Genomic DNA, 26584 nt, shown 5'->3' on the forward strand with positions numbered 1-26584 from the left:
AGCAGCTAAGTCACCATTATATCTCGAATTCTGTGCGCAACATCTTAATGCAAGAAAACCTAAAACAAAGCAAAGGAAACAAAAACAAAACAAAAAACCCAGATGCACTTTTAAGCTCTCTCTGCGTTCACTGCCTCTCAAGTGTCAGACTTTCTAACTTTAGCTGATGCTAACCAACATTAGCGCTTACGGTGGGTATGTAAACACAACTGTCAGCCCTTCACTTTTGGTGGTGTGGTAGGTGTTAGTGGGACTTTACCCTTGATTAGTTTCCCCACCGGAAGAATGCGACGTGCTTGCCAGAACATTCCCAAATAATTGACCACGTTTATTAACAGATCAATTTTCTCCACAGTTTTAGGGTGAGCTAGAATAGATATATGGTTTCAATAATACGAATAAGAGTGAAACAGCATCACCCAGTGTTGGGTCTGCGTTACAGCAGGCCCGCTAGTTCAGACTTCAGACTTAATCCCATGAAGAAAGCAAGACGGAACAGCGATCGATGGGTTTTACTTGCTAGCAAGGGAAGGATCTCAGAGCAGCCCTTTCGCCCTCGATCTCAGACCACTGCGAAGTAGCGATGGGTCGGTCGCGAACGAAATGGCCCTTAGAGCCGGCTCTTTGACGTGAACGACGGTGCCGGCTCCTTATCGCAAGCCGAGGGTTGTTGTTGTTTTTTTCTTTCTCTCACCCTCTCTCTCGCACTTTTTTTCCGCTTCACTCAGCATGCGGACCTTGTGCTTTACGCTGGGAAGAGGGGGGAGGGGCGGTAGTTGCACTCAGTAGCACAGGAACAGAGCAGGAGGGAGAGAAAGAGAAAGAGCCAGGGACAACAATGTCACATTAGAAAGGTATAGTAATCATCCACAACTATTTTCAGTTGCGGATGATAAAGGATTCAGAAAGTTTATTCATGCAGGTCCATATGACAGAGAATATGCATGTTCTTTTTGTTTTCATATTATAATTTATATTTAATTGTGTTGTGGTTTGCAGTATTTTGTGTTGTTTCACTTTAAATTTGTAAAAGCAAAAAGCTGAAAATTTAAATAGTTAAAAGTTGAAATGTGAATAGTTGATTTTTGTATTATATAATTTATTTATTACATTTTATGTGGAGTGAATAAATAAAAGTATATTTACGGTGGCCCCTACAGACAAAGCACATACAAACTTCAAATCATGTACGAACTCTGAAGCATGTACAAACCCTGAAGCACGTACAAACTCCAAAACACGTACAAACTCCGAAGCACGTACAAACTCCAAAACACGTAAAAACTCCAAAACACGTAAAAACACGTACAAACTCCAAAACACGTAAAAACTCCAAAACACGTAAAAACACGTACAAACTCCGAAGCACGTACAAACTCCAAAACACGTAAAAACACGTAAAAACTCCAAAACACGTACAAACTCCAAAACACATAAAAACTCCAAATCACGTAAAAACACGTATAAACTCCGAAGCACGTACAAACTCCAAAAAACTTAAAAACTCAGAAACACATAAAAACTCAAAACACGTACAAAAGACAACAGAAGTGCTCCAGGATGCTAGGGGCAGTGTTGAGCTTTTGTTACCTAGTGGCTACACAAGCCAGCAAGTACCAACGACCGGATTTGGTGTGTGCTAATAACAGGTAAATGAACTTTTTTTAAAAAATTATTTGACTATATATATGAATGCTTGTGTATAAATACACAAACAATACACATATGCTTTCATGCTTTCAATTATGTAATTTAAGTGATCTAGGTACCTCTGTTTTGGAAGTTTAGTTCATGCTAGAAATGTGTTTTGGTGTTTGTACGTGTTTTGTCTCTACTGGCCACCGCATATATTTATATACAAACATATATAAATAAAACCACTTTTTCACATTAGTAATTCCTTTTGTGCATATTTTTTTATTATTGTTAATAATAAATTAATTAAAGCAACAAAACAACCTGAAGAGCCAGTTCGGAGCCGAAAGAGCCGGTTCTCTAAAAAGAGCCGGAAATCCCATCACTACTGCGAAGAACCAACACCCCACTGCAGCCTAGTAGTAGCATGTTCTCTATTTGGCCAAATGCCATCTCCAACATACACAAAGCCTAATTGCCTGAACCTATTCTTGTTAAATGATGAAAAACTCAAAGGCACGTTTCAGCAGTGGATGAAAATGTGGGCTATAGATTCTAAAAACAGAAACCGCAAAAAGGTTCAACATTTACTAAAACTGCAATTCAATCATCTGAGAATCTACTCATTAAATTATAACAGTTAGATGAATTTATATGCAGTGATTTACTGATCAATGATCAAAGGGGAGATTTATGCCACAAAGACGATTGTCATGAAAAGTAGGTGGCATTGGATCTCCTGTAACCTGTTGAGCTAAGCTGTCTTTCCAGCTCCACTCTTTGATTTAAAAGACTTTATGTTGTCAAAGTTATTTGATTGCAAATGTATTTTGGAAATCTCACCATACATTTTTCAATGTCAGCAGTGCAAAAACCTGCACTGATCTGACCTAATTTCTTCCTCATCCTGATACCTGACCTTGGAAGGGAGAGAAAAATATTTTTGTTTTGTTTTTGTTTGTCTTCTTGTTTTATTTAATTCCTTATAGGATATGGATCCAAAAAGTAAAGTATGCATATAATCACACACACAAACACACATGCAGCTATTACCCATTACTTGTATTCTTGAATAAAGCCATTGATCTGACACATTTAAAATGCAGCCAATTGTTTTTATTTTTATATTATTAAGAAAAAAGAAGGGGGGGGGGGGGGGGGGTTGAAAGGAGTAAAGGGATAGAGGAGAGAAAATCCCAACAATCCCCTCTGAGCAAGCACTAGGCGACAGTGGATAGGAAAAACTCCCTTTAAAAGAAGAAACCTATGACAGAACCAGGCTCTAGAGGGGGCCGTCAAACTGTCGGGACTGGTTGGGGTGAGTGTGAAAACAGAGAGAGAGGGGAGGGAGATGGGAGAGGTGTTAGTAGTTAATGTTATGTGACGGCTGTGTGCAGGCAGGAGAAGGACCCAAAGTGCAGACTCCGGAGACAGAAAGTAACTCAAAACAGCTTTAATGCTGAACTCAAAAGGGTAACAAAACTAAGAATACAAAATACACCTACACAGACAGAACACACAGCAAGATCGCAACAATGACAAACTGAAACACAGGGCTTAAATACATAGAGGGAGCAATCAGTGAATGGACAACAGGAGGGAAACACAGCTGGGGCAAATCAGAACTGATGAGACAAGGAAGCGTAAACTGAACACACTGAGATAAGACAGAGACCTTCAAAGTAAAACAGGAAACACATAACACAGACTGAACAAAAGACACAGACTCACATTCAGGCACTACAACAGAGGGAACAGAGACGTGGGACCAGGGCAGACACTGACTGGACACGGGGATATAGCGGACAGGGGAGACAGCAACTAAGGATTACACAGAGACAAACCATAAGACATGACTCTAACAAAAACCCAAAGACTAGAAATTATAAATAATATAATAAACTCAAAAACCCTGGGTCAACGACCCATGCATCCTAACAGTTAAAGGGAGAGGGGGGAGGATTAAGCTGGAACAGAGGTGGGGGAAGATGAGGTGACAGTAGTGAAAGAAGGAGTGTTCTTCCTCCAGAAGAAGCGGAAGCGTTTTTTCTTTTTCTCCAGCTGCTTTTCCACGAGCACCTTTTTCTCGAGGATGAGGATTTTCAACTCCTCGATTGTTTCTGTGTTTTGCTTTTGCAGCTCATTGCATTTTTTCTCCACTTCTTCTATTTCGGCTTGTTTTTCTTCCAACCTTTCTTTCAGCACTTTAGATGTTGCCTCCTGTTTTTGCAGTTTTTCATTTTCTCCTTCCAGCTCAGATGCTTTGAACTTAATTTTGTTGTAAAGTTCTTGCAGATTTTGGTTTTTCCTCTCAAACTCCTGGAGAAGAAGTTTTTCTTCTCTCTGCTTAATGACCAGCTGTTCTTTCTGTTGAAGCAGATCTTGATATTTGTGCAGTGTCTCATCAGACTTTACCTGCAGCATCCTTTCTTTTGCCTCCATGAGCTGGAGTTGGCACTCCATGTCTCCCTGCTTTCTGTCCAGCTGCTCTTTCTCTTGAAGGATTTCTTTATTTTGTCACAGAGCTTCATCAAGCTTTCCTTGCAAGCTTTCATTTTGTTGCTTGATGCTCTGAAGCTTGGAATCCATTTCTTTTTGTTTGATCTCTTGTTCCCTTTTCTCTTGGAGAAGCTTCTCATTTGCTTGCAGTGTGCGATCAAGCATTTTGTTGTCAACACTGTACATTAGCTCCATGTCTCAGAGATTGGAGTGCAGCCCTCTCTTCTTCATGCTGTCTTGTTTCTTCTCTTGGACGAGTTTTTCATTTTGTTGCAGAGCTTCATCAAGCTTTCCTTGCAAGCTTTCATTGTGTTGCTCGATGCTCTGAAGCTTGCGATCCATTTCTTTTTGTTTGATCTCTTGTTCCCTTTTCTCTTGGAGAAGCTTCTCATTTGCTTGCAGTGTGCCATCAAGCCTTTTTTTGCCAACACTGTACATTAGCTCCATGTCTCAGAGATTGCTGTGCAGCCCTCTCTTCTTCATGCCGTCTTGTTTCTTCTCTTGGAGGAGGTTTTTATTTTGTTGTAGAGCTTCATCAAGCTTTCCTTGCAAGCCTTCACTGTGTTGCTTCCTAACTTTAGCTGATGCTAACCAACATTAGTGCTTACGGTTGGTATGTAAACACAACTGTCAGCCCTTCACTTTTGGTGCCGACAACATTTTGAGCATTTTCGACAGTTTGTGAAATGGTCGTCATTGGCATTACATGCCAGTAGTGTTCGCTAACTGACTTCACCGGGGATTATATTTATTACGACGTTACTGTGTGGAAGTGATCGACAACTATGGTTATGAAGGTGAGTGGTAGGTGTTAGTGGGACTTTACCCTTGATTAGTTTCCCCACCGGAAGAATGCGACGTGCTTGCCAGAACATTCCCAAATAATTGACCACGTTTATTAACAGATCAATTTTCTCCACAGTTTTAGGGTGAGCTAGAATAGATATATGGTTTCAGTAATACAAATAAGAGCACAACAGCATAGAGACAATGACGATCACTCTCATAATTTCATTGCGTTAGTGCACCCATCGCTCCGCGTCCTGACCCCCAACCTTAACGCTAAATTGATGTTGAGAGTCTCTGACACAGCTGTGCTCTGCAGCACAGACACCCTGCTTATCTGTGATTTGGCCAGACTGGTGTTGAACTCCAAAGACATGCTCGTGTTCGGTTACTTGGTCTTCGGTGTGAGTGGTCGTCTGCATCTCTTTTATAACCCTCCAACAGACTGGCGACCTGTCCAGGGTGTACTTTTGCCCTATGACAGCTGGAATACACCCTGAATAAAATAAGTGGGAGAAAATGAATGATGTTTAAGAACTGTAGTTTATGTAGTCAGACAATAAGTTATCGAGCAACAGGCCACAAATCTTGGTCCACAAGCATGCTAAGATTAAAAAAGAAAAATGTTGACACTGGTGTTTGAAACAGTATACTTTCAATAAGACTGGAGCAACTGCACACAACTGGAAACAAATAACTAGATTAGCTAAGTAACATGTTGTTACTGCATCCATTCAGCCAGGTATAATTAGCACGTCTACATAGGACCACATTAGAAATGATGTATATGTGGTATGTTGTAGGACAGTGAAGTGTCTGACACTGACCATGTAGCAGTGCCTGAGAACACTGGTATGGAGGGGGAGAACGCACCTCTTTACTGTATTTGTCGGAAACCAGACATCAACTGCTTCATGATGTAAGTATATATCAGTTTTATATTTGCAGTACATGTAGAAGGGGTGGGCGCTAGCTTCAGCAATGTTATCAGAGATTTTCTTTTTAATCATCGTCTATTTCAAGAAAACTAGCAATAATGATATATCCACAGATATAGAAAACAATACTGTAACATTTTATTGATGCTTGCAGTTTGGAGGCAGCAGTATTTGTAAGTGTAACTAAATTAACCAAGTTACATTTCCATCCTTCTTTTCCTGTCAGCTTTTTTTATAACTGATGACACATTTCCTAATTTTCAGTGTGAAACAAGGTGCCAGCAGCATCATTATAGTGCAAAAGTAGTGACCCAGCATAAATCAAATGTAATCACAAAAGTAGCCAGCAGTCTGCACAGTATGGTCAGATATTAAAACTGAAGAATATTTTGTACTTGTTGTACTGTTTCATCATGGGTCCAGTTTTTACCCAGGTGCTTAAAGCCCTTCTTTACCCTCATGTAACACCAACAGTAATTTCCAACCACTGTTTCCTGTTCCTGTCAGTCAAACGAACAGGCAAAAAATGTCTTCTATAAACAGGAATAATTTCAGTTTATCGGATTAGGAGTCATCTAACCTAGTGTTGGTATTACACTGCTGTTTAGTGTCTCGCTAATCTCGGTGTCACCAAAATAACCGCCCTGCATGTCAAAGAGGGAGAGAACTTGAAACATTAACATAACTTAGCAGCTTACGTTAGCTAATGTTTTGTTTGCTGGCTAACATTGCTATTATTATAGACCCAGTTAATTGATTTTGAATAGCTTTATTTCAAAAGTATCTTAAAAATTTCTCAGCCACTTAGCTGTCTTAACTGTGCATACTGTAAAGATTACAAGGCATGCTTGGATCATTTTTATAATCAGTTTTTTTCACCACAGGCTTTGCCATCATAAATTGATCAGTTTACAACCAGCAACCAGAGGCCACCTGAGACGGCATCCAATTTAAACAAGTGAACACGCACTTGTTTAAATTGGATGCAAGATGGTCTATAGAGGGCCACCCCCTCGCCAGACAACCAAGTGCTGTCCCTGTTAACGGCCAGTGTGAGAAAGACTCGCGCTAAAGTCAACCCACACAAAGCTGCTGGACCAAAGACAGCTCCAGCTCCAGAGCTCAAAGACTACCGTCCAGTAGCACTTCAATCATCACGAAGTGCTTCGAGCGACTTGTCCTGACTTAGATCAAGAACCAGCCCCCCCAAACTGGACCCACAGTTTGCATACAACTCGTACCAATTATCAGACAATGCGATCTCATTGGCTCTCCACCTAGCCCTATCACACCTGGATCAATGCAACTCCCACGTAAGAATGCTGTTCATTGATTTCAGCTCAGCATTGAATACCATCATTCCCTAACAGCTGATCGGCAAGCTGGACCTGCTCGAAGTTAACACCGCCACCTAGGTCCTGTGCGAAATGCCGAAATATATCAGATGACGAGACCAGAGCCCTCCAGAGGATTGTGCAGACCGAAGAGCACGCTATTGGCAGCTCTCCACCCAGTCTACAGGATATTTACACCTGCAATGGGAAAGCCACTAGAAACATGGCTGACCCGCATTACCCCTCCCACCAACTGTATACTCCTGTTCCATCCAGAAGACAACTCTGCGGCATCAGGAGCAGGTTGCCGTGATTGTGCAATAGCATTTTCCCTCCAGCAGCTCCTGAACAGCGTGCTGCCCTCCTCCACACTGGACTCTCTTCACTACACACTTCTTGGACTACATAACACTCTCCTCTCACTCCCAATACTTGCACTATTCTGTATTGCACTGTTTGACTCTGTCTATGTATTGTATTTATTTTGTGTACTATTGTATTTATTTATTCTCATTCTCATTGTTTTCTTTTTTTACTCCCTTTATTCAAGTACAATATTATTGTACTTTTAGTTTATCTTATTTCTCTACAGTTGTATGTATGTATGTATACTTGACTTTTTTCATTTTTACCTTTTCGTTTTATTTTTACAGTGTGCACCTTTGATCCAGAAGGACCACATTTTGTCCCACTGTATACTTGAGTGTATATTGTTGGGTTGACAATAAAACTGTACTTGACTTGTCTTAAAGTTGCTGCTCACTGCTGGTTCTGTAAACGACTCAATCATAGAATGATTGTGATATCAAACTAAAAGAAATGCCTGAATTCTAAGTGGGTTTAAACGTCTTGATGCATTCTCAATCATCCAGGAAAGTAAATCTCCATAAGTTGATTCTGTTCATTTGGACGTAGCGTTTTGTGGGAGAAACATTTCGTCACTCATCCAAATGACTTCTTTGGTCTCAGCTGACTGCAGGTTTCCTCAATCTTATAAACATACATTTGCATAATGGCCAATTTTTTTGGCGCAGCGTGTTACACGTGTTACAAGCTGTGTTACACATTGCGCCAAAAATTGGTCCACCCCAAGGATCGGGTCCCCCGACACAAACAGATTAACATAGTGTACGCTGTTAAGTGCCAGGAGGATTGCCAGGATTTATTCCATCGGGGAAACCAAACAACCTCTGGCGAAGCGGATGGCACAACACAGAAGAACCACCTCGTCAGGCCAGGACTCTGCAGTCTATTCACACCTACAGGCCAGTGGACACTCTTTCAATGATGAGGATGTACACATCCTGGACAGGGAGGAACGCTGGTTGCTGGTTTGAGCGCGGAGTCAAGGAGGCCATTTACGTGAAAAGGGAAAGACCATCTCTGAATCGAGGAGGGGGCCTAAGGGTACATCTTTCGCCATCTTACAATGCTGTGATTGCAGCCATTCCCCAACTCTCTGTGAATGGTACTCATGGCCATTGATCAGTGGTCTTTGATCAGTGGTTGTTGATCAATGGTCATGAGAATTTGCATAATTATGATTAAGGAACTGACCTCCCAGCCCATTGTTCCTTCAGTGGGCTGGTTTCAGTCATTATGCAAATTTACTGTTTATAAGATTTGGGGAAACCTGCAGCCAGCTGAGACTGAAGAAGTCACTTGGATGAGTGACGAAATGTTTCTCCCACAAAACGCTGCGTCAAGATGAACAGAATCAACTTTTGGAGATTTGCATAATGACTGAAAACTGGAACAATGGGCTGGGAGGTCAGTTTATTCATCATAATTATGCAAATTCTCATGCCCATTGATCAGCAACCACTCTCATTCAAAAAGGCATCTCTAAAATGTAAAAGTGAGGACAAGTGAAGTTTTGCAAAGTACAATTAGATTTCCAGACATTTGATGATACAGTCACATGGCACTAACTCTTAGATAAGTGGCTAGGGGTTCTCCAGAAACTTTGTGGGATCTTCTTGAGTTTCAACAAATCTGCTATTCTGACCAGACAGCCAGCAGGGAAAGGTTTGCAATCAAGAGATAAGCTGAGAGCTCAGTGTCAACATTAGTGGGCCTGTATTGAGGAGAAAAGATCTATTCCAATAGAAGGAAATCAAACACTTAAACACTTGGAACAGTTTTCAAATACATTAATAGTAATGCAACACTGTCCTCTTCCCCCAAATAGGCAACTGAGCCTGTTGAACTGTTTGGAATTGAACATATGGGTAAATTAACCTTAACTGGTATATTGTTCGTGGTTGTTTATTCTACTAAATGGACCCACTGTGGTGGGGTGTGGTTTGTAGCTCAGCTGCAGGGGAAGGGGTGGAGCAGTGAGTTCAGGGTGTGGTGTTAGAGCAGGCTGACCCACACAGCTGTTCTCCATTACCTGGCCTTCCCTGCTTCAGTAGGATGCTGGGGTCTAACAGGAGAGCAGTGTGCTGTAATGGGACAAGGCACCTGGAAAGCTGCACAAGAAAATATTGTAAATAAAATCATCCACCTGCTTACAACGCGGTGTGCCTTCTTATTGTGATTTCATTTACAAAACTCATGCAACATTACTGCATTACTAATTTTTCTAGTATCTGTTCTTGAGTAATTTCAGATCTCTCAAACTAGTGGCTGACCAGCTGGAGGGGATAAAAGTCCTCTCTGGACAAAATGTCACTTTGATACAGTAATAGAGAAATGTATAGTTGAGTTAACTCGCATGCCTTTGAAGACACTGGAAAACCGAAAGGCAACATGCTGAACAAGAAAACACGAGGATCTACAGCTAAGACTTGCACACAAAACTGTGCTGTAGCTGCTCATTTAAACATATGTTGGTACAGCTGCTTCAATGGACAACATAACTGTAAATGAGTGTTTGACAGAGTAACGTTTTTTTCTCATTCAGGAGTGAATCCACAAACTTTAAAGTAGCGTCACAGGGTATGTAAACTTTCCTTGCAGAGAAGGAAACTACATATGCACTGGACACTGTACCTATGTCCTTTTACTTATATGTACATATACTTTGTATTTTACTCCAGCAATTGATCCTCCAGTTCTAACCATAGCCTCTTTTTCGTTTATTTTTTGATAACGCTCATTCTTATATTAAAACTTATGTTAAATTTCTTCAAATTAAATCCTGGATGATTAGTCACTTATTTCCTGATCGATCAGCCTTTATCTTGATTTTAATCTGTCATTACCCCACTCTTTATCTGGAAATAAAAAAAATTCAAAGGTCATGTGTAAAAAAGCATAGATTAGGACTCTAACGTAAGCCACAGAGCTGCATTTAGGCATGTTGCAGTTCAAATTGAGCATCAGAATAGGCAAAAAAAGGTGATTTAAGTGACTCTGAACATGGAATAGTTGTTGCTGGTCTGAATATTACAGAAACTGCTGATCTACTGGGATTTTCCTCACATATCAATCTCAGAATAGGTTTTACGGACAGCTTTGACCTCATAGGAATACAACAGTAGCTCAAATAACCACTTGTTATAACCAAGGTATGCAGAAGAGCATCTCTAAATGCACATCACACTGAACCTTGAAGCAGGTGGGCTACAGCAGCAGAAGACCACACTGGGTGTCTCTCCTTTCAGCTAAGAACAGGAAACCGAGGATACAATTTGAATTAAACTGGACAGTAAAAGATTGGAAAAACATTGCCTGATCGGATGAGTCTTGATTTCTACTGTAACATGCAGATGGCAGAGTCACAATTTGGTGTAAACAACTTGTATCAACAGTTGAGCTCGTTGATGGTGGTGTAATGGTGTTGGGGAACACTTTGGGCCTCTTCATACCAACTGAGCATCATTTAAGCACCACAGCCTGCCTGAGTATTGTTACAGACCACAGTGTACTGTGGTCATAAAGTACTGTGTACTGTGTGATAGCTGCTTCCACCAGGATTACACTATGTCATAAAGGTCAGATCATTTGCAACTATTTTTTTGAACATGACAGCGAGCTCATTGTACTCAAGTGGTCTCCACAGTCACCATCGCAGTCCACTGAGCACCCTCGGGATGGTGTGAAATGGGAGATTTGCATTAGTGGTTGCTATGATGTTAATATGGAGCAAAATCTCTAAGGAATGTTTCAGGCAACTTCATCTATGCCATTGAGAATCATACTGCACAGCTAAGCTCAGAAGCCAAAATTTAATGCTTTAAATAGGATGCAGGGTATGCAAATTATCACATGATCAGGCTCCTCAGGTGCTTAGTCACCCTTAAGATGACTGTACTCAGAAACATGATGAGCAACCAGTGAGGAGTATAAAGGGCTCTGTGTAAATCCCCATTTCGGTAAATGTTCTTCTCTGGGGTTCGACTTGTGGAATATCTGGATTTTGACTGAGTTTATTTACACCTGAAACTCTGAGTAATGCAATTATGGATGATTTGCTGCTCTCTATTCAATGGTTTTCTTGTGACTTGCCAACTTTGCTGTTGTTCAGTTGTGAGCTGTATTGTGCAGACTGTGTGTTGTACTACCTCTGCTGTGTTTGTGGTTGAGTTTCATGTATTTTAGAGGCCACGGGCCTTTGCAAATAAGCTAAGACTATAAATTCAGTGGTGTGTTTCTGGCACACGCTTATACTGATACACAATAAAACAATAAAACAACAAAATGAATCCACTTTCTTTCTTTCTTTCTTTCTTTCTCTTTTAAAACCTTATATTAAAAGCAAAATATTTCCATCCATTCCAACTTCATTAACATTACCATGTAAGTCCACCTTTTCATTGATTATTAAATCTTATTTTCACTTCTCTCCTTTTAAACTTAACACCAGTTATTTCCACATGCTCACACAGACAAACAGGATTTAGGCTGGCTAAAGTTCATATTAGACCAGTTTGACATGATGTAGTGCTGCCCCCTTCTGGATTAAAGGGTCACTTAACCAAGCTGTATTTTTCCAGCACCACAGGCAATAGAGAAGGATAGGTACATTGTGTTCTCATTTCTCCATCACCCCGGTATTTATCACCAGGAGGAGATAAGCACAGCATGAACATCAGTACAAAAAACACACAATGCATAGCAACAAGACGTGAATAAATCCTAATAATACAACAGACGATTCTGTCGGAGAGAAGAGGATGAAGTGCACAGCCATTTCTGAGCATCCAGTGCTGTTGTGCTTGTAACTATCCTCAGCAAAGCCAGAACCACACACACACATACAAAAAGTTACTATGCTGTTGCAGTGGGTATCATTTTACAGTCGCTTGTTATTGTTGATACTGAATTATAATGCAAGAAAGAAACAAGCCTGCAGCACAGCACGGCACAGCGAACGCCCACTAAGTAAGCATTTTTAATGTCGTTTATTTTTTATATGCATCTATATACATAAACATTTACAATGCAGTATATGCTACAGAGGTACAACGATAGTAACACTGTAGGTGTGAGCTATAGGAAACGGGTAGAAAAGCTGAACAGTACTCAAACATGTGCTTTTGATATCATGCTGCTTGTCTGATGAGGGATCTTCATTCTGAAAGGAACAGATAATGCCATTGGATGGGTTATTTAAGAGAAACTGCCTCTGAGTGAAATCCTGTGGCACGAGTGGCTGAGATCACTGAATACTGTGAGGATGAAGGTAGTTTGACAGCATTTTTAAGAAGCTTTTGTATAATAAAGCAAAGTATGATTATATCTAGCAGCATATATATACAGCATTAAAAAAGGCCCTCATAAAAATGGCACAATAACATATTCTTATGTGAGTGCACAGTAACTGAACTGTTCAAAAATACTACAAGGTTAAAGTATATGTAAGAATAGATTAAAAAGCAAGTTCCCTCCGTACAGTACTGTGATAACATAAAGAGTGAGGCACATTCATCATCACTTGCAAAATGCACTGCATTCAACAGGAAGAAAGCAACTGGCACTTCAAAGCTGTGTGAAATTTTTTAAAAGACTTAAAAAATACAAAGTATCTTCAAAATTGTTCATCCTTTGCATTAGAGCGGACGGCATTTCTTCGCTTTGCAGATTCAACACAAGAGTAAAACTGTGTAAAACTCCACAAGAACAATGTACACATACTATGATGATTAAAACGAACCCTTATTGGGGACATCGTGAATCACAATTTTTATACAGATAAATCATCTAACTCACTTCAGTATCTGCAGCGTATACTTCACAATATATATTCAGAATACCAAGTATCTCTCCGTTCCCCCTTTACAAGATATGCATACTACCCTGAAGCAAAAGTGATTTTTCATGTCTTTGCAGTTACCTCAAAACTGTGTCATGCATAACTGCAACAAAACTGATATGAAAGGACGTCTCCTGCAGAAGACAAAGAGTGGTTTAACAGTACAGTGGAAACTCGGGTAAAATACACCAGAAAAGCAAAAAAAAAAAAAAAAAAAAGGAAAAAGTGCAGACATCTGAAAAAAAGGTGAAAACAGAAGAAATAAAATTTCTCTCAGGTGACGTATTTAAGGTATCTGAGCTGCTCCTGAAGGCTCTTGTGAAATCCGATTCGAGGATTCTGCTGCTCTTCTCCATACAGCAGAATTCCTCTGAGGAAAAATCTCCCAGGTGTATGAATTGTCACTCAATATCCCACAAAAGGCCTGATGTGATGAATCCTTACTGATGGACTGAGTTCACATGCAGCAGGTAGCTTTGTTGCAGTCACGGAGTGGATGCGTCATTTATTTAACTTAGCAGATGCTATAAAATAGTGGCCTCCTCCATGGCATTGACCCATCTGAAACACAAAGAGGTGGAGCATTAGACCTTCGAACTCATTGTCTTTTTTTTTTTTTTGACTGGATTTGAAAGTCAGCTTATGTCACAGATCAGAGGTCAAGGTCACCCAGTGTTTTTCTGTTTTCTCATAATTATGATACTAAATTGTTAATATGAATATTAACCACTTTGTTTTTCGTGGAGTATAATCAACAAATTAAATCTTACAAAATAGATCATAAAACTCAGCGGCTTTATTTGTCTTTTTTTATTTAACAGGTTTGTATGATTTGCACTCGTGTAAACCTTCTGCTCATTGTCTTTATCAGCTTGCTTTGATTTCAATAGACTATTTTACTGTGAAAACACTCCATGATTCAGTAGCTTTTAGTGCCATTTTTATCAGCAAAAACTTGAAGTAATCATGTATGACTTTATCCCTCTCCACATCATTGTGGAGGAATTTTGTCCACTTTTCTTTACAGAGTTTCTTCAGTTCATCAAGATTTACTGGCATTCATATGTGCACAGCTCTCTTAAGGTCCCACCAGAGTATTTCAATCAGGTTGAGGTCTGTGCTCTTGCAAGACACGGATCGGATTCTTTCCTTTTTCAGTCATTCTGCTGTAGATTTGTAACTGTGCTTGAGATCATTGTCCTATTGCATGACCCAATCTCAATTAAGGTTTGCCTGTTACTCCCAGGACAAAACTTCTGCTTTCACAGAGGTGCTCACGTGCACTGATGATCCGTTAATCAAGCACATTTGACAAGCACCGTTCCCAATATCTACTTCCCCTCTTAATAAGGGTAAGCTTACTATTTTACATGACTGTATAAATCCAGCGATGCTCCAAATAACATTCACACTTTGTTCAATAAGAATATGAACGTTAAAAATTAAAAAAGGCTCTCTTTTATTGTTGTGACACGCTTATATTTAACTTTAAGCAGAAAAAAAAAGGGATGCAAATCTTCGTCAGGGAGTCAGAACAGATTTCACGGAGCGCCGTGAGAATAAATCCATTTTATTTGCTATTTAAAAGAAAGTGCCTTGGAGTTATTTTTCTTTTTATGTCATCCCATCCCAGGAGCCCCTCAAAGGAATCCAGTTTAAATCTTGGAAGACCTCCTGCTCAAATACTTTTCAAAAATAAATATATATGCACTCTTTTGAACTGTTTTTACAAGCAAAAAAACCCAACAACCTACAAAACAGGGCTGACAGTAAGTAACAAGTGAATTCAAGTAAATTGTCATGGCCCATTATAATAATTGATGCCTTTTGTAAATCTCAAAGTCAGTTGGAAGAGAAACGAATCCACTTTAACAAACACAGCCTGCCACCTCCACTCTTTGCCAGTAAAATGGGGATGCTGCAAACTGCCACGTATTTATTAAAACAAAAAGTGCATTAATAAGCTTGCTGTCAGCCTTCACAGAGTCACACATTCTACCAAAACAGATCAGCAATAGAGGACATAAATGCAGATAAGCGAGTGCAAACATTAAGAGAAGACAGGAGACTTGTTAACAGTCAGTGCAGCAATCTTACACGAGAAAGCGAGAATGCATGGAGAGTACATTATGCTGCACTGCAGGAGATCAGCTGCTCACTGCCTGCTGTCTAACATACCACAGATGCCTTGCTACAGCTCCCTGGTGGTCCAGTGATTAAGATTTAGCGCTCTTGTTGCTGTAGTCTGGCTATGATTGCTAGTCAGAGAATGTGCTTTTAAAAGACACTCCATGAATGTGCTTGTAAAAGCATTTGCACTGACCTGCGAGCAGTGTTTTGATCATCTGCTTTGAAGGTGTAGTAGAGTGTTTTCTTGTGGTACAAATGGAATACGTTACTGCTTTCTTCTCCCTCTGGCCTCTCAGTCAGCTTGACGGTGAAGCCCTGCAGAGGCAGACTCTCTGAAGCCACTTTATCCTGAAGGAAGCAGGCACAAGTTAAAAATGCCAATCTGGCTGTCAGCAGCAACAACAACTTAATAAGTTGCTCGTGCTTTGAGGAAAACAAAAGACAAAAGAAACAGAGAGAGAGAGAGGGAGAGAGAGAGAGCACAGAGATTCCCTTTATTAGTCAATAAGTGTTCTGCTCATGAGGCTGAAAAAGTTAAAGAAGTGGATATATAGTTAAATAGCTGTCATGCACTTGAGAAGAGCTGGATAAAGGCAGTAAGAATATTTCTTTGCTTGAGTGGCGATAATGTGTGAATGTGTTTGGGGCTGGTGTGGGAGACTCTGTGCCCCCTCACCTCACTGGCTGTGAAGGTGTAGAGCACCTTGTCTTTGAGGAGGAACCACAGTCGCTTCCACTTCCTTTTGCTCTTCTTCCTGCGCTGCAAACTCCCACTCATGGTGGAGCCCTCCACGCCAAGTGACACCTGCAGATAATTGTCATTTATTAAACATTCAGAAACTCTAATAACAGGGATGATGAGTCAGCTGTTTGTTGCACCTGTAAAGACAAATGAAAGGGTACAACGTAGTGTGAACCCTAGTGGCAATTTTTGTGCACTGCAGGAAGCAGCTGGACTAGATTCCAGTGATGCCAGTACACACAGACATGCACCATTCACACAGCTCCCTGGTGGTCTAGTGGTTAGGATTCGGCGCTCTCACCGCCGCGGCCCGGGTTCGATTCCCGGTCAGGGAATAACCTTTACTTTCCCCAATAATGCAAGGGTATGTGGGATATGAATGTTCTTAAAAGGTTTGCCTAAATATCACAGTGGGCCGTGTTACTTTGGTAATAAGAAGCAATACTCTCTTGCTTATAAAATAGTTATCAGGCTTTGAAAAAAGGATAGAGACAACAGGCAGTGAGTAGTTCACCTGGGTCAGAGGGGATATGCTCTTCCGGGACTTCCACAGACTAGGGGGCTGCAGACTCTGGAAGACAGCAGAGAGAGGACGACTGGCCCGGTGAGTCCGAGGGCTGGAGTTATCACAGGCAGCTGACACACTTCCACCTGCAGGCAAATGCAAACTCATTACCTTATCGAGGTAAACAACTGGAAATAATAAGGTTTACATTGTACAGTGAGTTTTGAAACAGGCACCAGGAAAGCTAAGCTTCACCTCTTTTCCTGAGCTCGGCATAACAGTGATCGCACACTTTAGCCAGTCTGTCTTTGAGGTACTTCAGAGGATATCTGTTTCTGGAACAAGCCCGGCACACCACCTGTGCGGACACATCAGTGACATCGTAATACATCTACAGTGAAAATCTCCAAAGTAACAGTAAAGTATGGTAAGATTATGTCCCCAATATCCCCAAACAAGTTTACAGCTAAACGCCAACCAAGTTCGAGTGAGAGCAAACTTTGGGTCTGACCTTGCCACACGCATTGCAGTGGTGTCGTCTGAGAGTGAGGCTGAAGTCGGAGGTGCAGTTCATGCACATCATCACATGAGAAACTGGCACAAGGACAGGTGCAGCCTCACCCAGTGCCATCCACAATTTCTCACGGGCCTGATTGGACAGCGATGTTGAGATGTTACAGCACAAATAAAGCTCGCTTTTTCAAAATTCAGCTCTTAACCACAAAATAATTGCCAGAAAAGCCTTTTTGTTTTCAAAGCTGAGAGAGTTTATTGAATCTTCTGACAAATACATATCATAGGAGTTGAACTGCAAGTTATTGCCAGCAATAATAAGTAGACAGGGCTTATAAATGGTAATTTATTTAAAAAGTGAATCATCAAACCCTTCTCTTAGCTAATTCTGCGCCCTTTCTTACTATGACTCAGATGAAAGTTCTCTTCTATGACAAATCCTATTGTGTTACACTGAAGTTACTTTTCCTACCTCACTGCAGGGCCCGCCAAATGTGCAGAGTCCCGCCGCGTGGTCCGCTATGGCTCGACTTAGCGTGTGGAACCAGTCCTCCCTTTCTCCAACAGAACTGAAGAGAAATACAGAAATACAACACGCCTGATGCCCCTGATGTGCCTGACTGAATGTGTAGATTTCTTTGGAAATGACAGCCATCGTTCTCATCAGAGTTCTGAATGTCAGCGGCTCACCTGGCAGAGAGTGTAATAGTGATGTCGGACACCTCAATCTTAAGACAGTTCAGCACATTGCCCAGCGTGGGTTTGCTCACCTGTGTGTGACAAACAAGACCAGATCACAGTGCAGTAAAAAGCAAAAAAGCAAAACGTGTTTATGAAACTTGGAAAAGTTCATGTACCTTCATCCCTGACAGAGACAGTGTGTTCTTGAGCCTGTATTTCCCATCCTGCTGAGGGTAGGTGTACAGCATTATGTCGTTCATCTGAAGGAGAAAAAGGAAAGAAAATATACGAGGTTTAGAAAGTTTTCACTATTTGAGATATAATGGCTACTTTCAGCTGCTCTCTTATTCTCACAACATTTACTGAAACTGCCAACATTTAAAAAAAAACAAAAAACACAGAAACAATAAATTAATTCATAATATTTTTTATTAACTGATTTATTTGTTGACTAAGTTTTTGATTCGTTGTAGATTTTTACAGTTTCTCCTCCTGATGAGAAAATTATTCACTCGGCATGTAATATCACCTGCTAACACAAGGTGGTAGTGTTATATAAACTTAAGCACCACAGCGGCCCAAAACAGCACCGAGGGTAGAGCTGGTTAAGTACTAGGCTGCGTTTTCACAGCACACTCACCTCTGTGCATCCTGTCAGCACAGAATTCCCATGTATGCACACAACAAAATCAGGCATTACTGTAAGGAAAATGTTTATTTTCCTGTCAAACCTGAGGTATTTGAATCCCCTGAATTCACCAAGAGTCTATTGTGTTCTCACAACACAGACAAAAGAAATGACATCATCGGTCACACCTTATGTGTGCTCTAAACATCCGTTGGGGCCTTATAAGCAGTATCCAGGAATTCTCCACCCTGCTCTGGACTCCAGGCCTCCCCTCGCCTTCACAGCCTTCTTAGGCTACGCTGAGAACCAAAGCTGGGTGGAACTGGCCACCTTCACCACAACAACAACACAAACAGCAGCAGTAACGCATTTCATTGGACGACTGGCTGGAGACAAAACACTGCATGATAGCCAAGCCCGAGCCCTGCCTACGACCTCTGTGCTCGAGCCGCCGCAGCTCTTCTGCTCCACCCTGCACTGCTCATTTACTCATTCCACAGAAATCCAAGCAAGCGCCAAGTTAACAGATTTCATGACCCACGAGACGCAAATTATATCCACTTGAGCAACCAAGACATTTACTTTTTTTGACAGTGGCATTTCATCTCCTCCCCTAAAAGCATCACCTCCTTTACCTGCCCCTTTTACTCGTTTCCCTCTGACATCTCTCTAGATCTCCATCCTCCCTCTTGATCCCTCCTCTCACTCACTCAGCCTGCTTTTCTTTCTTTTGTGAGCCCTGGCTTGTGACATGGGTGCAGCTTCTCTCCGTCACAGAGGTGGTTGATTGCTTTCATCGGCGCCGTTTGTATTTCAGTTTCTTTAAAGTCCCATAAATAACACCTGAACCTCTGGAGCTGTCGGCTTCAAGGGAGCAAATAGCTTTATAGTCCTAATAGCCTACAAGTATCAACCACTAACATTTTCAAGCTAGAGCTTATCAGTTTAAAAACCGCAAGTGACTGATGGAAGAGAACAAAATGAATCCTGAGTGTCTCAAATGTTACATGCTACCTGGAAAACCCTACGGCAAATATGCTGCCCATGGAAATTCATAACATGAGACAGCACTGATTGCACATGAAACAATAGATGGGACTTCTCTATTTCACATTATGTGTTTGTGTAGCACCACCACCCCTCCTCCCTGCATTCTACAGGGTGTCTGGCCTTCACTTCGCTGTCAGTCCCCTCCCAATACACAGGAAGTCGGCATCCAGTGACCCACACCAAACATCCTGTAAGGAAGTGGGGCCCTGGAAAACAAGTCCTGGGAGGGGAGGAGGGGAGAGGAGGAGAGTGGAGAGGGAGGCCCTTGGCTAGATGGGTGTGGTGTTTAGTCGAGGTCTTACAGCCTTGGCCTTGTGCCCCCCACCCTTCCCAAAAACCTCACCTAACTTGCGGCACAACCCTGTCCAACATTCCTCCACATTTTCTGCAGACCACGCCAGCATTCATTTTAACATTACCTAAATAACACTGCAGGTGTTTTCTGTCCTCGTGCTGTCCATCCATACCTTGCTTAAAACCACACGAGTTTCTTTTGAACTCTGAGATGGCACTTTCCAAAGATACTGAATACACGAGGCTTTGTTTTGGTAAACGTGTGTGAAATAATGCAAAAAGCACTTGAAAGAAAGGTCAAGCTATAGCCAAATGTTTGATTAAGTCACTCAGGATAAATATTGAATATGCGACTTGTGAACAAAGATTGGCACCCAACTGATTTATTGGTGAGGTAAAACTATTGGCTGATATTAGATATTTACCAGTCTTTCAGCAAAGGTTAATAAGGCTAATACATAAAAAGAAGAGATGGGAGAAACAACCTTCCACCATGTTACGAGTGTTTACATTGCACAGTTTGTCCACCACATTTTCTTTAATCTTTCCCATGATTAGCCTTTTTTAAAGATAAGCTAGGCTAATCACAGCTAATATTAGACCATTTCAAACTACTGAAGAAACAAAATAGTGAAATATTTTTAAGCTTTAACACCAGTAGTATCCGATGTAATGCCATTACCAGAAACAGGTGCCGAGGTTGCCTACTTTTCCTGGAGACCTTCATGAGTGTGCCCTCTTTGACAAACATCTGCCAAAAGAAACAGTATAAAAGCTTTGCACGTTAGGTTGTTGTAATGTTGTAAACTAATCCTTACAACATTACGTAAACACATGACCAGTCTTTTTATGCTTTCAAAGTGACCTCAGAGGTCTGGCATTCAGATATTGGTGTTGCTTTGTTTTTGACAGTGCAGCAGTAACGCTGTCAGACAGAACTACACGATGCTCACCCTTCCAGGTTTCAGAAGGTCCCTCTTCCCTTTCACGCTGTATTCAATGTGGACCAGACGCAACAAGTTTTCCTGCAGAAGAAGAGAAGCAGGAAGTTAGAGGGAGAGATTATCTAGTGATTGATGGAAGAGAAGACAAAGAACTGAACCATCCCTGTTTCTCTGTGTCTGCCATCCCTCACATTTCACATCCCTTTCCGACTCCCTCCCTTTCATGCCCAAAGAGAGATGTGCTACCACCGTCTGTCAGTCTCTGTGTGTATGTGTGTGTGTCAGGGCTTGTGCACAAATGAGAAAAAAAGTGTGATAAACAGAGGAGGTAAGCCAAAGATCCACATGGGAGCTCGGCAGTGAGGTGGGGTTGCCAGTTCATTCACAAACCATTCCCTCCCTTATAATTATCTCCATGAAGAGATAATTTGTGTGTGTGTGTGTGTGTGTGTGTGTATGTGTGTGTTTGTGTGTGTGTGTGTGTGTGTGTGAGGGTGGGGCTGGGGGGGTCATATTCACCCTTTACACTGCTCCCTTTGTAATAAACACCTGGGACTTTCTGATGACATCATCTTTCCTTGCTTCTTGCGTAAATCAACAAGCTAAATGCCAAAAAAAAAAGAGGAACAGAGCTCCCCTTCACTCCTGCAAGTCGTTTGGAAGAAGGATTCACGTGGGAGAAAAACCTCAGCTGTCTAATCTTGTCACGCTTGAAAATTGTTCTTTCATTGCCACGCAGAATAAAGACGCAGCAACTGCAACGCTGGGCTGTGAATATGTCAAACTCAACAGGGGCTACACAGTCTGAATGTAAACTCGCGGGGTGTATCCCGACTCAGAGACTCACCCCCTGTTTCAGATTGTCGTTGGCCTGGTCGGCTACCTCGGACACAATCACCAAGGCAGCTGCAACACAAACAGAGAAAGAAAAAGAGAGAGTGTTGGACTTGGAACCCTCTCATTGGCTCTGACACAACAGCCAGAGCCCGATACAGCTGCGTGCAAGTGTGCACGCGTGTGTCAGCACAAAGCATGCAGATTTACCCTGAGTGTCCTCGTATTCTTTGGAATCAGGAGAGAGGTTGTTCAGGTAATCTGGAGAAATCAGAGAGAAGATATGAAAACAAGACGAGGTAAAACAAGGTTAAATCTGAATTTGCAGGTGCGAAGCATCTACAGTTGTCTGGCCATAACTAGTGGTACAAATGAAATTGTATCTTTAAGTCCAACTTTTGCAAAAATACACACTGTTGAAAATGAGTGGTGGACCCCAGACAGCCCCAGCCCAGTATAACTCCTGGGATGTTACCTGTGAGTAGCATGCGGTATTGAAGCACTCTCACTATAACCTGCAGCAGCTGGTGTTTCAGTGGGACTTCTGCTTCTTCTGGGCTTCTTGTCTGCACAGACACACACACACACATTGGAAATTTTAGAGGCTTGTAAAAGATCATCCATGACTAGTCTACATGGAAAGGTTTTTATTAGGGGTCATTTGTTGAATTGTACACTGCAGACATATTATTTCCGCAGAACAAAATTATTGTGAAATTAAATACCGTCTCCCACAAAAGATCTCACCCACATAAGAGTGCAACGGTGCCCCTGAGCTACACACAAAGAGCCGCTTCTCTGGCTCCCAAATAAGGTTAACCACTTTAAGTCAGTGTTGCAAGTCAAGGGCACAAGTGACCAAAGGAAACCTATGGGACAGGATGACCTTAAAACATCTTTTCCACCAGTGTATAAAAACCTGAAGCGACTCCCATTCTTCTGCTCGGTGCAGTCATTTGCAGGTGAAAGGGGACAAAAAGTGGCACAATCAGAGAGAGCTTTAGAAAATCAATCAGGATCTAATTGTCTCTGACAGGTATTTATGCCCTAAGCGGTGGAGAAGCAGTGGGGGTCTGTGTACTGTCTGTGTGCGCGCGCGCACACACACACACACACACACACACACACAGAGTTTTTTTTCTAATCCAATGAAGTCCCATCCTTCATTAGCGAGGCACAGATAGCACCCTGCGGGAAACAGCATCTTCATCTTATTTACACCACACAAACGCATACACACTCGTGCGCACACAGGAGCCCACGCAGACACAAACACGAGCTCTATCATCCAATTTCAGATGCATTCACACGTGCGTGCAGTGTGCAAATGATGGATCCCTTCCCACGTACACCCAGGCCGTGGTTGGTGATGAGATAACGCTGATTGGGGCTCTAAAAGGGGAGGGATGCGATATGACTTAAACACACCGCTTTGTCTTCATTATCTGAATTGTAGGAGTCAAAAAGTAACAGAAAGCTGAGGCCTCTTCTAGTGACGTCCACTCACCTACTCCTAAGGTTTCCGTGTATGAAGGTGTGGTTGTTGTTTTTTTTTACCCCTCAGCTTCAGCCTTTACTTTTCTGCCTTCCTTCTTTCCTCCTCTCTCACTGATCACTGCATGATGCATTGAGAACAATAATAACTAGCTCTCCATTCTGTTTTCAGAGCATCCGCTCCACTCAAGTGTTGCTTGTAAATTGTCATCCAATTGACACTTGTAAAGAGGAAGTAGCTTTCGAGAGATGGTAATTAGCCTGCAGTTTGTTTGGGTGAGACCAAACGAAGGGGGAGAGAGGAGCGAATGTGCGATGCATTGTGCTGGCAAATAAACACGTCCACAGAAACGCAGAGATAAAAAAAGAAAGAAGCCCCACACCTCTCACACTCTGTCACGGCCAGCTGATTTGCTGCCTGCACACAGAACTGATCTAATTGGGGAGTTGTAAAGGAGGCTGTGGCTCTAATTAGCTTCTGTCTGCCTCATTGCCCAGCTGCCTTTACAAGGATTTCACTCCATCGCTCTCTCTTCCCCCTATCGCTCTCTGTCCACCTGCTGCACAGCCTCCCACTGTCCCCCTAGGCTTCTGGCACAGGAGGAAACACGCAGCGTTTACACACATCTACGCTACCGCATGAATACTAATCCAACCCGAAGTGCTGTGGAAGGAGATTTCTGAAGTGTTTGCAGTTGAATGACATCCATGCAATTTGTGAATGACAATCGCCCTGCAAAGACAATCAGACACACACATGCAGGGACACAAATGAATTGGTAACAGAGGTAATGGGTAACACACAAGCACACCACGCTGTGTTGGCTCACGTGGTAAACGGGCAACACTGGCCGTCCAGAGGAGACTGTAATCCTGTAAGGGTCGAGCAGTGATCTGATCAGGGTCTGTGGCTACTTTATCACTGTCATCACCACATCCACAATGAAATTGCTAGCACTTATGCTGCAGCACTTTGGCTTGTGGCATTAAAAAAGCAATTGGCCGGGAGAGTGGAAAAAGGGAAACGGAGGTGTTGAGGGGAGGTAAGCACTGAAAATAGCCAGATCTAATGAAGATTGACTATTTTTAAATGCAGAAAAAAGAACAGCAAGCTGTGAGTACAATTTCCCAAGTCAATGCTTGTGCTTTTTTGTAGGTATAATGACTTGAGATGTGCCACACAACCAGTATTAAACAACAACACAGCATCTCTCAGGAGCAGGAGCAGGTACAGTGTGATTGTCTTTGCTCTCCCTCAGCCCTCTTTCCTCCTGATTACAGTGGGGTCAAAATCACCATGCAACTCCCAAAGCAGTCCTTTGGTACAGCACAGCATTCATCACCCACACGTAATGCCCTGGTGTGGGACTGTGGGAAGGACAGACTCCAGGTTACATGCTTATATGTAATAAGGGAAAAGTAAATGCAGGTTGAATATATAGTGACAGCTGGAGCGATCCTCCCAGGAGAATTTAATAGCGACTGCCACTCCGGGTGATACTTTCGGAGATGTAAGGCCAACCCCACACAAATCATTCAGACCAATCAAGCCATTAACGGCATATATTCCGGGTAAGCAGCAGTTTACGATGTGAGAAAAGGAGCTTATAGCCCCTTCATGTTGAGGCACGTAATTGACTTTGATCAAGGATATTTAGAGCCGAGCTTGTCCAAGTGTGGAAACATGCTCAAGATTATGAAAGGTCGGTGTTTACTGTCCGTGGCTGCGAGTCATTTCTCACCTCCGCTCCCCCCTATTTATATTTGATCTGACAGAGCCAAAGTTTTTCTTTCTGGGAAGAGGCAGCTGCTGTTGAATATTCATGAGCGAAGACAGTTGGTGCCTTGTCCATTCATTTTTCTTATCAAACCACAAATGCTCGGAAGCATTGTGTCAGGCACTCACGGCGAATCAGCACACGGCATGGAGCTGGTGACACGTGCATTTGGTTACAGAGGAGCTGAGCTGAATAGGTAACATGAGGCAGAGCTTTCTAATGATCTGTACACTGATGAAACCAGAGGCAGATGAGGCTTATATAAAGACTCAATCATTTGAATGTTGTGTATGTGGGTTTATCTATATGCTTTCTTAATATCCTGCGTCTTACTCAAAATATGTCAGTCGTGGTTGTTACCCGCTCAAGCTGTACATGTTCATATTCAGCAGGAGCACAAAGTAAGGATTATTAAGCGGACCATGCGCACAATTTTTTGACCACAGTGATGAAATTAGACCACAGATCCTATTAGACTGAGCCTTTGCTGATCCCTTCACCCAAATCCAACCTCCTGGATGAAGAGACTCACGCTGGCAAAACAATGAGTATTTGCTGTGGAGTGGGTATAGAATATGCGAGCATGGCAGCAGAAAGGTCAGTTAGATGAAAAAGAGAGGGGATTGAGGGGTTTAGAAAGGCCATCGTCTCCCTGTGGAAGCTGGGTGACAAAAATAAAAGCTTAGAGCTGTAAAGTAAGCACCAGGGGAAACGCTAGGTTTGATTTCTGCACCCTGATTTACTTTCCCTCCATGAATATATAAAGTAAACCTGAGATTTTGCTTTTGTTTATGTTTTAAAAAAAATACTGGATCATTTTTAGTGAAGGCAGCACGGTGACAAGGTGGTTAGCACTGTTGCCTCACAGCAAGAAGTCCAGTGAGTTCAATTCCACCATCAGGCCGGAGTCTTTCTGTGTGGAGTTTGCATGTTCTCCCCGTGTTTGCGTGGGTTTTCCCTGGGTGCTCCGGCTTCCTCCCACAGTCCATAGACATGCACTTAGTGGGGATAGGTTAACTGGAAAACACTAAATTGCCCATAGGTGTGAATGTGAGCGCGAATGGTTGTCTATGTGTTAGCCCTGTGACAGACTGGAGACCTGTCCAGGGTGTACCCTGCCTCTCGCCCTAAGACAGCTGGGATAGGCTCCAGCCCCTCCGCGACCCTGAAAAGGATAAGCGGAAGCGAATGGATGGATGGGATCATTTTTATCATGTGCTGTTTCTGAACCCAAGCTTGCAGAAACAAGAAAACAAAGGAAAAATTGCAACAGAAAGAGAAAGTTGGCAGGAAGCACGACAAAGAGCTGTCTTTACTATGTGTATGCATTTTAGTCAGTCTGTTCAGCGTCTTACCTCAAACGTCTTGACGATTTTGGCGAAAGCCGGGTTTTTCCTGCAGCTCTCCTCGAGCAAAGACATGCTGCGGTCGTACTCGGAGATGTAGGTGTCAAACGCGCTGAAGTTGTCCCGACGTGACAAGATCACATCTGCAACTTTTGGACTCTCCTCCCTTCACATTGGATAAAATCAGCGATTAAGTGCATGCTCTTTAATCACTCCAAGTCATTTTCTTGTTAAAGAAAGAGTCCCACACA

The 26584-nt window shown here is 42.1% G+C and overlaps 1 protein-coding gene, 1 non-coding gene and 1 pseudogene across 3 annotated transcripts in view; 1 reads left to right on the plus strand and 2 right to left on the minus strand.

Annotated features, from left to right (window-relative positions):
• Positions 1 to 3597: 3597 nt before the first annotated feature.
• On the minus strand, positions 3598 to 5166 carry LOC148102711 (uncharacterized; annotated as a pseudogene).
• Positions 5167 to 12528: 7362 nt separating this feature from the next.
• fgd5a (FYVE, RhoGEF and PH domain containing 5a) overlaps positions 12529 to 26584 on the minus strand; it is a 31151-nt gene continuing 17095 nt past the window's right edge. The window contains exons 7-21 of one of the 2 annotated variants that reach the window (XM_006784625.2): positions 26343 to 26499; positions 22191 to 22281; positions 21926 to 21976; positions 21729 to 21787; positions 20891 to 20962; positions 20620 to 20688; positions 18142 to 18225; positions 17975 to 18054; positions 17757 to 17853; positions 17283 to 17420; positions 17027 to 17129; positions 16781 to 16917; positions 16228 to 16329; positions 15718 to 15872; positions 12529 to 13955 (exon numbers count right to left, since the gene is read on the minus strand). In XM_006784625.2, coding sequence (XP_006784688.2) covers positions 13919 to 13955; positions 15718 to 15872; positions 16228 to 16329; positions 16781 to 16917; positions 17027 to 17129; positions 17283 to 17420; positions 17757 to 17853; positions 17975 to 18054; positions 18142 to 18225; positions 20620 to 20688; positions 20891 to 20962; positions 21729 to 21787; positions 21926 to 21976; positions 22191 to 22281; positions 26343 to 26499 — 1432 coding nt within the window. In that variant the 3' untranslated portion in view covers positions 12529 to 13918. Of the gene's footprint in view, positions 13956 to 15717; positions 15873 to 16200; positions 16330 to 16780; positions 16918 to 17026; positions 17130 to 17282; positions 17421 to 17756; positions 17854 to 17974; positions 18055 to 18141; positions 18226 to 20619; positions 20689 to 20890; positions 20963 to 21728; positions 21788 to 21925; positions 21977 to 22190; positions 22282 to 26342; positions 26500 to 26584 lie in introns of both variants that reach the window. The other variant, XM_006784624.2, reaches the window with a different exon arrangement.
• Positions 16530 to 16601, plus strand: trnae-cuc (transfer RNA glutamic acid (anticodon CUC)). The gene has a single exon. It is a non-coding gene; the product is annotated as a tRNA-Glu (tRNA).

Source organism: Neolamprologus brichardi, chromosome 5 (genome assembly GCF_056152115.1).
Source record: "Neolamprologus brichardi isolate AB-2024 chromosome 5, ASM5615211v1, whole genome shotgun sequence".
Classification (NCBI taxonomy): Eukaryota; Metazoa; Chordata; class Actinopteri; order Cichliformes; family Cichlidae; genus Neolamprologus; species Neolamprologus brichardi.